Source organism: Rattus norvegicus, chromosome 10, assembly GCF_036323735.1.
Source record: "Rattus norvegicus strain BN/NHsdMcwi chromosome 10, GRCr8, whole genome shotgun sequence".
NCBI lineage: Eukaryota > Metazoa > Chordata > Mammalia > Rodentia > Muridae > Rattus > Rattus norvegicus.
In genome coordinates this window covers 58,803,082-58,814,842 of record NC_086028.1, presented here as the reverse complement: position 1 = coordinate 58,814,842, position 11,761 = coordinate 58,803,082, and the positions used below count along the sequence as shown (strand labels likewise).

The 11,761-nt window shown below is 39.5% G+C and overlaps 1 protein-coding gene and 1 pseudogene across 2 annotated transcripts; both read left to right on the top strand.

Moving 5' to 3' along the window:
• Positions 1–542: 542 nt before the first annotated feature.
• Or1e23 (olfactory receptor family 1 subfamily E member 23) lies at positions 543–11,029 on the top strand. Of its 2 annotated transcripts, XM_017597113.1 has the most exons (2): positions 543–1,439; positions 10,979–11,029. In XM_017597113.1, the coding sequence occupies exons 1-2, from the start codon at positions 543–545 to the stop codon at positions 11,027–11,029; spliced, it is 948 nt and encodes a 315-aa protein (XP_017452602.1). The 2 variants fall into 2 exon arrangements, with proteins under 2 accessions (XP_017452602.1, NP_001000028.1); NM_001000028.1 differs by lacking the exon at positions 10,979–11,029 and having other exon boundaries at positions 543–1,481.
• Olr1484-ps (olfactory receptor pseudogene 1484) lies at positions 10,949–11,029 on the top strand (annotated as a pseudogene).

Below are 11,761 nucleotides of genomic sequence, written 5' to 3'. Positions count from 1 at the left end.
TTAATAGTGAAACAGAAATCTGTATGTAATAGGGACATGCACATTTGAGTTTGAAAGGGTAATCTAATGCATTGGAGAATGTGAGATGTTTATGATATTTATATAAATTTATAATGGTAAAGTTTAATCACATTCTTCAAAAGCATCAGTATACAAAATAACAGAGAGCAAATAAAAATGATCAAAAAACAGTCACCTAGGACAAGCATATATCAGGAGAGCAAAGCATTAGTCCATTTTGGATCTCAGTAAAAATGTCATGGAACTTTCTATGAAAGGATGAGTAATTGAACCTCATTAAAGAAAAGTTGAAAATATTAATAATGGTAATGATTATAGACATTAAAAGTTTTGAATACTATGATGACTATAAATCCATTGTAGTAAATACATATATATATACATATATATACACACATACACACACACTATATATATATATATATATATATATATATATATATATCCTAGATATATGTTCACTTTTATCCTGAATCTTAAGGGACACGAATATTTTCTAATTAGGGTCCTGGAAAGGAAGAATGATAATGAACAACCAAACTGTCATCTCCCAATTTATCCTCCTGGGCTTACCCATCCCCCCAGAGCACCAGCACCTGTTCTATGCCCTGTTCCTGGCCATGTACCTCACCACAATCCTGGGAAACTTCATCATCATCATCCTCATTCTCCTGGACTCCCATCTCCACACACCCATGTACTTGTTTCTCAGCAACTTGTCCTTCTCTGATCTCTGCTTTTCTTCTGTCACAATGCCCAAGTTGCTGCAGAACATGCAGAGCCAGGACACATCCATCTCCTATGATGGCTGCCTGACACAAATGTACTTTTTATTAGTTTTTGGAGACCTGGAGAGCATCCTTCTTTTGGTCATGGCCTATGACCGTTATGTAGCTGTCTGCTTCCCACTTCATTACATGAGCATCATGAGCACCAAACTCTGTGTGTGTCTGATGGTACTGTCCTGGGCATTTACTCTGCTGTATTCCATGTTGCACACCATACTCTTGGCTAAATTGTCATTCTGTGAAGATAATGTGATCCACCACTTTTTCTGTGACATATCTGCCCTGCTCAAGTTGGCCTGCTCTGACATTCATATTAATGAATTAATGATATTTATCATGGGAGGACTTGTTAGCATCATCCCATTCTTACTCATTGTTGTGTCCTATGTGCAAATTGTCTTCTCCATTCTAAATGTTTCATCTGCACATGTTTTACACAAGATCTTCTCCACTTGTGGGTCCCATTTGTCTGTGGTCTCACTATTCTATGGGACAATTTTTGGTCTGTACTTATGTCCATCAACAAATAGCTCTATAGTGAAGGAGACTGCCATGGCAATGATGTGCACAGTGGTGACTCCCATGCTGAATCCCTTCATCTACAGCCTGAGGAACAGAGATGTGAAAGATGCCTTGATAACCCTCCTTTGCAGGAAGAAAAGTTCTTTATAGTGATGCCAATGGAATTTTCTACTTAAATTTAACTAGTATACATATGTATATTATTATTATAAAATGGAGCTCTGCAATGAGACCCACATTAAGAACATGCTACTTAATATTTTTTATTTTTTAAACAGGATTTTGCAAAGTGGTTCTGTTATAGAAGGGCCTCTGAGTGACTCAGTATTGCCACCCTCTGCTTTGCACATGTAACTCTAGAAAATTATTAGGTAACAGCCACTGTATTACCAGATCTCCCTTCCTTACATTCTTGCTAAACCAAGATTTTGTGATGCTAGACAAATTTCTGTGTTGAGTGCAGTATACTTTGCAAATATGTATATATGATACAGCATGTTTCTTTGTTAATGATCAGTAATTTTTTCTTCTCTTTTTATTTATTCTTTTCTCATACAATATATCCCAAGTGCGGCCTACCGACCTTTTATTCTTTCTAGGCTCCCCACAAGCTCCCCACTCCCTCAGATCCACTGAACCTCTTTTTATCTCCAGAAAAGAACAGCCTCTCATGGCTACAAACCAAACACAGCATAACAAGATGCAATAAAGCTACACACAATCCCTCATATCAATACTGGAAGAGGCAACTCAAGAGGAAGAAAAGGGTCCCAAGAGCAGAGAAAAGAGGCAAAGATACCCCCATTCCCACTGTTAGGAGTCCCATAGAAACCTAAACTAAACAACCACAGTATGTATGCAGAGGACCTAATGCAGACCCATGCAGGCTCTGTGATTGCCACTTCAGTGTCTGGAAATCCCTGTATACCTGCTTAGTTGTTTCTGTGTGCCATGTTCTCTTCATGTCTTCTACCTTCCTATCTATGAAAATCTTTCCTCCCCATGTTCTCAAGGGATCCCTGAGCTCTACCTAATTGGCATGTGCTCCAATCAACTGCCAGAGAAAGCCTCTCTGATGATGATTAAGCTAGGCACTATTGGTATAGCAGAATATCATTAGGAATAATTTCTTTGACTTTGTTTTGGTCATTTGTATTCAATTCTATCCTAGATCTCTGAGTTATCCACCTCTCAGTTCTTGGACATCCACAGAATGTCAGGCATAAGCTTCATCCCAGTGGCTAGGGGCCAAAGTTTTACCAGTCATTTGTTTGCAACACCACTAATCTCTGAGCCACATTGGCTCAGAACAACTTGTAGGCAGGACTGATATAGGATTTGTGGCTCAGGTGGTCTCCCAGTCCCACCACTAGGACCCTTGCCTGGTGACAGATGATGACTGACTAAAGCTCCATGCTCTCATTGTGGGGGCCAGCTCCTGGAGTGAACAGGTTCCAGGGCAGATGTAAGGAACAGGTGAGGGGAGGTGAGACTCAGAAACCAAGATTAGGATGCTTTGCAACTTCTGACTGATTAGCAATCTGAAATTTTCTTTATTCATATAGATTCAAAAGCATTCATGATTTCAAGGGGTACAGTCCTGGGCATACTTATTTTTCTAGTGTGCCCAGGGTTACAGGTTAAGCATAAGATAATAATGATTTTATTTTCATCATTCCAATGTCCTCATTCCTAAAATTTTACAAATCATTTTAACTTAAACAACCAACCAAGAATGTAATAACCTCTTCTCAGGCTGGCAGCACTTTGTAGTTTCAGGATGTTTACAATGAGAATAGATAAAATATGAGTCAAACCAGGCAAATTGCCCTGCATTAAGATACATTAATACCTTTTAATGCTCAGTCATAATACTTACAGATGAGTGTAAGCCTGATAAATCAAGCTTAGGATAAATTGCAGTTGTTACTTATAATTTTATGGCCTTGTTCAATAAAGGAAAAGTTTTGTTTCTATATTTATTAACAATATAATAACCTGGTATAAACCAATGTTTCCAAGAATGACAAAGGAGTCAAAAGGAGGGACGTTAGATGAAATGTTCTACACTAGAGACAGGGAATTTGTAGAGCTCACCTACAGAAGAAATACTGGACTACAAGTGAGGGATTGGTTTGCCATCCCACAGTCAAAGATCTGACCCATGATTGTTCCTGTCTGAAAGTACTGTGGGACCAGATTGGTTTAGTACAGAATTCTATCAGACCTTCATAGAAGACCTAATACCAAGACTGTGCAAAGTATTTCATAAAATAGAAACAGAAGAAGCACTACCCAATTCATTCTTTTTTATTTATTTTTTTATTAACTTGAGTATTTCTAATTTACATTTCGAGTGTTATTCCCTTTCCCGGTTTCCTGGCCAACATCCCCCTAACGTTTCCCCTCCCCTTCTTTATGGGTGTTCCCCTCCCCATCCTCCCCCAATTGATACCCTCCCCCCAACAATCACGTTCACTGGGGTTCAGTCTTAGCAGGATCAAGGGCTTCCCCTTCCACTGATGATCTTACTAGGAATATTCACTGCTATCTATGAGGTCAGAGTCCAGGGTCAGTCCATGTATACTCTTTAGGTAGTGGCTTAGTCCCTGGAAGTTCTGGTTGCTTGGCATTGTTGCTCATATGGGGTCTCAAGCCCCTTCAAGCTCATCCAGTTCCTTCTCTGATTCCTTCACCAGGGGTCCTGTTCACAGTTCAGTGGTTTGCTGCTGGCATTCACCTCTGTATTTACTGTATTCTGGCTGTGTCTCTCAGGAGAGATCTACATCCAGCTCCTGTCGGCCTGCACTTCTTTGCTTCATTCATATTTTCTAATTGGGTGGCTGTATATGTATGGGCCACATGTGGGGCAGCCTCTGAATGGGTGTTTCTTCTGTCTCTGTTTTAATCTTTGCCTCTCTATTCCCTGCCAAGGGTATTCTTGTTCGCCTTTTAAAGAAGGAGTGAAGCATTCACATTTTGATCATTCCATCTTGAGTTTCATGTGTTCTATGCATTTAGGGTAATTCAAGCATTTGGGCTAATAGCCACTTATCAATGAGTGCATACCATGTGTTTTTCTGTGATTGGGTTACCTCACTCAGGATGATATTTTCCAGTTCCAAAAATTTGTCTATGAATTTCATAAAGGCATTGTTTTTGATAGCTGAGTAATATTCCATTGTGTAGATGTACCACATTTTCTGTATCCATTCCTCTGTTGAAGGACATCTGGGTTCTTTCCAGCTTCTGGCTATTATAAATAAGGCTGCTATGAACATAGTGGAGCATGTGTCTTTTTTATATGTTGGGACATCTTTTGGGTATATGCCCAAGAGAGGTATAGCTGTGTCCTCAGGTAATCCAATGTCCAATTTTCTAAGGAACCTCCAGACTGATTTCCAGAATGGTTGTACCAGTCTGCAATCTCACCAACAATGGAGGAGTGTTCCTCTTTCTCCACATCCTCGCCAGCATTTGCTGTCACCTGAGTTTTTGATCTTAGCCATTCTCACTGGTGTGAGGTGAAATCTCACTGTTGTATTGATATGCATTTCCCTTATGACTAAAGATGTTGAACATTTCTTTAGGTGGTTCTCAGCCATTCAGCATTCCTCAGATGTGAATTCTTTGTTTAGCTATGAACCCCATTTTTTAATAGGGTTATTTGTCTCTGCAGTCTAATTTCTTGAGTTCTTTGTATATTTTGGATATAAGGCCTCTATCTGTTGTAGTATTGGTAAAGATCTTCTCCCAATCTGTTGGTTGCCGTTTTGTCCGAACCACAGTGTCCTTTGCCTTACAGAAGCTTTGCAGTTTTATGAGATCCCATTTGTCGATTCTGGATCTTAGAGCATAAGCCATTGGTGTGTTGTTCAGGAAATTTTTTCCAGTGCCCATGTGTTCGAGATGCTGCCCTAGTTTTACTTCTATTAGTTTGAGTGTCTCTGGTTTGATGTGGAGGTCCTTGATCCACTTGGACTTAAGCTTTGTACAGGGAGATAAGCATGGATCGATCTGCATTCTTCTACATGTTGACCTCTAGTTGAACCAGCACCATTTGCTGAAAATGCTATCTTTTTTCCATTTGATAGTTTTGGCTCCTTTGTCAAAAATCAAGTGCCCATAGGTGTTTGGGTTCATTTCTGGGTCTTCAATTCTGTTCCATTGGTCTATCTGTCTGTTTCTGTACCAATACCATGCAGTTTTTATCACTATTGCTCTGTAATACTGCTTGAGTTCAGGGATAGTGATTCCCCCTGAAGTCCTTTTATTGTTGAGGATAGTTTTAGCTATCCTGGGTTTTTTGTTATTCCAGATGAATTTGCAAATTGTTCTGTCTAACTCTTTGAAGAAATGATGGGTATTTTGATGGGGATTGCATTGAATCTGTACATTGCTTTTGGTAAAATGGCCATTTTTACTATATTAATCCTGGCAATCCATGAGCATGGGAGATCTTTCCATCTTTTGAAGTCTTCTTCAATTTCCTTCTTCAGAGGCTTGAAGTTCTTATTGTACAAATCTTTGACTTGCTTGGTTAAAGTCACACCAAGGTACTTTATATTATTTGGGTCTGTTATGAAGGATGCCGTTTCCCTAATTTCTTTCTCGGCTTGTTTCTCTTTTGTGTAGAGGAAGGCTACTGATTTATTTGAGGTAATTTTATATCCAGCCAATTTGCTGAAGTTGTTTATCAGCTTTAGTTGTTCTCTGGTGGAACTTTTGGGATCACTTAAATATACTATCATATCATCTGCAAATAGTGATATATTGACTTCTTCTTTTCCAGTCTGTATCCCCTTGACCTCCTTTTGTTGTCTGATTGCTCTGGCTAGAACTTCAAGAACTATATTGAATAAGTAGGGGGAGAGTGGTCAGCCTTGTCTAGTCCCTGATTTTAGTGGGATTGCTTCAAGTTTCTCTCCATTTAGTTTAATGTTAGAAACTGGTTTGCTGTATATGGCTTTTACTATGTTTAGGTATGGCCCTTGAGTACCTATTCTTTCCAGGACTTTTATCATGAAGGGGTGTTGAATTTTGTCAAATGCTTTCTCAGCATCTAGGGAAATGATCATGTGGTTTTGTTCATTCAGTTTGTTTATATGATGGATCACGTTGATGGTTTTCCGTATATTAAACCATCCCTGCATGCCTGGGATGAAGCCTACTTGATCATGGTGGATGATTGTTTTGATGTGCTCTTGGATTCGGTTTGCCAGAATTTTATTGAGTATTTGTGTGCCGCTATTCATAAGGGAAATTGGTCTGAAGTTCTCTTTCTTTGTTGGGTCTTTGTGTGGTTTAGGTATAAGAGTAATTGTGGCTTCATAGAAGGAATTCGGTAGTGCTCCATCTGTTTCAATTTTGTGGAATAGTTTGGATAGTATTGGTATGAGGTCGTCTATGAAGGTCTGATAGAATTCTGCACTAAACCTGTCTGGGCCTGGGCTCTTTTTGGTTGGGAGACCTTTAATGACCGCTTCTATTTCCTTAGGAGTTATGGGGTTGTTTAACTGGTTTATCTGTTCCTGATTTAACTTTTGGTACCTGGTATCTGTCTAGGAAATTGTCCATTTCCTGCAGATTTTCAAGTTTTGTTGAATATAGGCTTTTATAGTAAGATCTGATGATTTTTTGAATTTCCTCTGATTCTGTAGTTATGTCTCCCTTTTCATTTCTGATTTTGTTAATTTGGATACACTCTCTGTGTCCTCTCGTTAGTCTGGCTAAGGGTTTATCTATCTTGTTGCTTTTCTCAAAGAACCAACTTTTGGTTCTGTTGATTCTTTCTATGGTCCTTTTTGTTTCTACTTGGTTGATTTCAGCTCTGAGTTTGATTATTCCCTGTCTTCTACTCCTCCTGGATGTATTTGCTTCTTTTTGTTCTAGAGCTTTTAGGTGTGCTGTCAAGCTGGTGACATGTGTTCTTTCCTGTTTCTTTCTGCAGGCACTCAGTGGTATGAGTTTCCTCTTAGCACAGCTTTCATTGTGTCCCATAAGTTTGGGTATGTTGTACCTTCATTTTCATTAAATTCTAAGAAGTCTTTAATTTCTTTCTTTATTTCTTCCTTGACCAGGTTATCAGTGAGTAGAGCATTGTTCAACTTCCACGCATATATGGGCGTTCTTCCCTTATTGTTATTGAAGACCAGCTTTAGGCCTTGGTGGTCTGATAGCACGCATGGGATTATTTCTATCTTTCTGTACCTGTTGAGGCCTTTTTTTGACCAATTATATGGTCAATTTTGGAGAAAGTACCATGAGGAACTGAGAAGAATGTATATCCTTTTACTTTAGGATAGAATGTTCTATAAATATCTGTTAAGTCCATTTGGTTCATGACTTATCTTAGTCTGTCTACGTCTCTGTTTAATTTCTGTTTCCATGATCTGTCCGTTGATGAGAGTGGGGTGTTGAAATCTTCTACTATTATTATGTGAGGTTCAATGTATGTTTTGAGCTTTAATAAGGCTTCTTTTACGTATTTAGGTGCCCTTGTATTTGGGGCATAGATATTTAGGACTGAGAGTTCATCTTGGTGGATTTTTCCTTTGATGAATATGAAATGTCCTTCCTTATCTTTTTTGATGACTTTTAGTTGAAAACTGATTTTATTTGATATTAGAATGACTACTCCAGCTTGCTTCTTCCGACCATCTGCTTGGAAAGTTGTTTTCCAGCCTTTCACTCTGAGATAGTGTCTGTCTTTGTCTCTGAGGTGTGTTTCCTGTAGGCAGCAGAATGCAGGGTCCTCGTTGCGTATCCAGTTTGTCAATCTATGTCTTTTTATTGGGGAGTTGAGATCATTGATGTTGATAGATTTTAAGGAATAGTGATTATTGCTTCTTGTTATATTCATATTTGGATATGAGGTTATGTTTGTGTGTTTTTCTTCTCTTTGTTTTGTTGCCAAGACGATTAGTTTCTTGCTTTTTCTAAGGTGTAGTTTGCCTCCTTATATTGGGCTTTACCATTTATTATTCTTTGTAGGGCTGGATTTGTAGAAAGATATTGCATAAATTTGGTTTTGTCATGGAATATCTTGGTTTCTCCATATATGTTAATTGAGAGTTTTGCAGGATACAGTAACCTGGACTGGCATTTGTGTTCTCTTAGGATCTGTATGACATCTGTCCAGGATCTTCAGGCTTTCATAGTCTCTGGTGAAAAGTCTGGTGTAATTCTGATAGCTCTACCTTCATATGTTACTTGACCTTTTTCCCTTACTGCTTTTGATATTCTTTCTTTATTTTGCGCTTTGGTGTTTTGACTATTATGTGATAGGAGGAATTTCCTTTCCGGTCCAATCTATTTGGAGTTCTGTAGGCTTCTTGTATGCTTATGGGTATCTCTTTCTTTAGGTTAGGGAAGTTTTCTTCTATGATTTTGTTGAAGATATTTACTGGTCCTTTGAGCTGGGAGTCTTCACTCTCTTCTATACCTATTATCCTTAGGTTTGATCTTCTCATTGAGTCCTGGATTTCCTGTATGTTTTGGACCAGTAGCTTTTTCCACTTTACATTATCTTTGACAGTTGAGTTGATTTCTATGGAATCTTCTGCTCCTGAGATTCTCTCTTCTATCTCTTGTATTCTGTTGGTGAAGCTGGTATCTACGGCTCCTCGTCTCTTCCTTTGGTTTTCAGTATCCAGGGTTGTTTCCATGTGTTCTTTCTTGATTGCTTCTATTTCCATTTTTAATTCCTTCAACTGTTTGATTGTGTTTTCCTGGAATTCTTTCAGGGATTTTTGTGATTCCTCTCTGTAGACTTCTACTTGTTTATGTTTTCCTGTGTTTCTCTAAGGGAGTTCTTCATGTCTTTCTTGAAGTCCTCCAGCATCATGATCAAATATGATTTTGAAACTAGATCTTGCTTTTCTAGTGTGTTTGGATATTCAGTGTTCGCTTTGGTGGGAGAATTGGGCTCCGATGATGCCATGTAGACTTGGTTTCTGTTGCTTGGGTTCCTGCACTTGCCTCTTACCATCAGATTATCTCTAGTGTTACTTTTTCTGCTATTTCTGACAGTGGCTAGACTGTCCTATAAGCCTGTGTATCAGGAGTGCTGTAGACCTGTTTTCCTGTTTTCTTTCAGCCAGTTATGGGAACAGAGTGTTCTGCTTTCGGGCGTGTAGTTTTTCCTATCTGCAGGTCTTCAGCTGTTCCTGTGGGCCTGTGTCTTGAGTTCACTAGGCAGGTCGCTTGGAGTAGGAAGGTTTGTGTTACCTGTGATCCCGAGGCTCAAGTTTGCTCATGGGGTGCTGCTTATGAGCTCTCCGCAGGGGCAGCAACCAGGAAGATCTGCGCCACCCTTTCCAGGAACTTCCGTGCACCAGGGTTCCAGATGGCATTTGGTGTTTTCCTCTGGAGTCAGAGATGTGGGCAGAGTGTAGTCTCTTCTGGTTTCCCAGGCGCGTCTGCCTCTCTGAAGGTTTAGCTCTCCCTCCCACGGTATTTGGGTGCAGAGATCTGTTTATCTGGTTGGTCCCCTCAGGTTCCGGCGGTGTCTCAGACGCAGGGAACCTGCTGCTGCTGTGCCCTTATCTCCAGGAACCCAGAGGCCATATACAGTTTCCTCTTGGGCCAGGGATGTGGGCAGGGGTGGGCAGTGTTGTTGGTCTCTTCCGCTCTGCAGTCTCAGGAGTGCCCACCTGTCCAGGCTGTGAGCTCTCTCTCCCATGGGGTTTGGGAGCAGTGAGCTGCTGCGGGCAGGGATCCGCGGGTTTGGGAATCCCGCTAAAAACCGGAAGTGTTCGGTCCTAGAGGAATTTTGCCTCTGTGTGTCCTGAATTCACCAAGCAGGTTGTTTGGAGCAGGAAGGTTTGTCTTACCTGTGGTCCTGAGGCTCAAGTTTGCTCGTGGGGTGTTGCTTATGAGCTCTCCACGGGGGCAACAACCAGGAAGATCTGTGCTGCCCTTTCCCGGAGCTTCCGTGCACCAGGGTTCCAGATGGGGTTTGGTGTTTTCCCTACCCAATTCTTTCTATGAAGGCAAAATTATGCTTATAGCTAAACCACAAAAAGACCCAAAAAGAAAGAGAACTTCAGATGAAATTCCCTTACAAATATCGACACAAAAATACTCAATAAAATTCTCACAAACCAAATCCTAGAACACATCAAAACGATCATTCATCATGATCAAGGGATACAGGATTGGCTAAATATACAGAAATCCATCAACATAATCCACTATGTAAACAAACTCAAAGAAAAAAACTTACAAGCATTTCATTAGATTCTGAGAGACCGTTCAACAAAACTCAACACCCCTTCATGTTAAAAGTCCTGAAAAGATAAGGAATTCAAGGCCCATATTTAAACATAGTAAAAGCAATATACAGGAAACCAGTAGCCAGCATCAAACTAAATGGAGAAAAACTTGAAGCAATCCCAGTAAAATCAGGGACGAGACAAGGATGCCCAATCTACCCCTACTTATTCATTATAATACTCGAAGTTCTAGCCAGAGCTACTGCACAACAAAAGAATGCCAAAGGAGTACAAATTGGAAAGGAAGAAGTAAAAACATCACTATTTGCAGATGATATGATAGTATACTGACGTTACCCAAAAAATTCCACCAGAGAACTATTAAACCTCATAAACAACTTCATCTACAGCCTGAGGAACAGAGACATAAAGGGAGCCCTAATTAGAGTTCTTTGCAAGAAGAAAATTCTTTTCTGCCTATGATGGTAAACATTGGGATTTAAAAATAATGTATTCAGTAATATTTTAACATTGACATATGAGTATTAGTGTATATCCTTTCTTCCCATCATAAAACTCACTTATCAAGTGAAATTATTCAGGGTTTTTCAATTTTAATGTGTCTCCAAAAATAGCACTAGTGTATAGAATAACTGCATCTCACACAATTTGCCAATTCGAGGTTGAGTGTGTCATATACAGCACACCTAGCAATCCATTTCCCAACTGGACAGTGTTTGCAGGGCTCAGAAGAATCTCTAATTAGGTTTGAGTATACCTATTGATTATCATATACACATATTCCTTTCTTTGAGTATGATTTTGTCTATGACTCAGATTGTCTGAGACTGTAGTCACAGATAATGCTCTGAATCAAGGTTTGCATCATGTCTGTGGTCACTTTTCAGTCTAATATAATAGGATCATGGAAAGCCAGATTCTGACAACTTTAGGAAAGTTCAACTCCAATATGACATGAATGATTCTTTTGACAGTTAGTGCAAATTCCAGGTAGGGTTAGATGTTAACTTACATCTCTCCTCAAAAGCTGTACACTAAGTAGTAGTCTTGTGTAGTTGATGGAAAAGTGAGTTCCAATTACTTTCTAGGGCAGTTTGCTTGACCTTGGTCAGGATAATGTAAAATTGTTTAATTAAATTTCTTTTTAAAATTACCACAATTCAGGCATTAATGATATTTTATCTTCCCATGTCA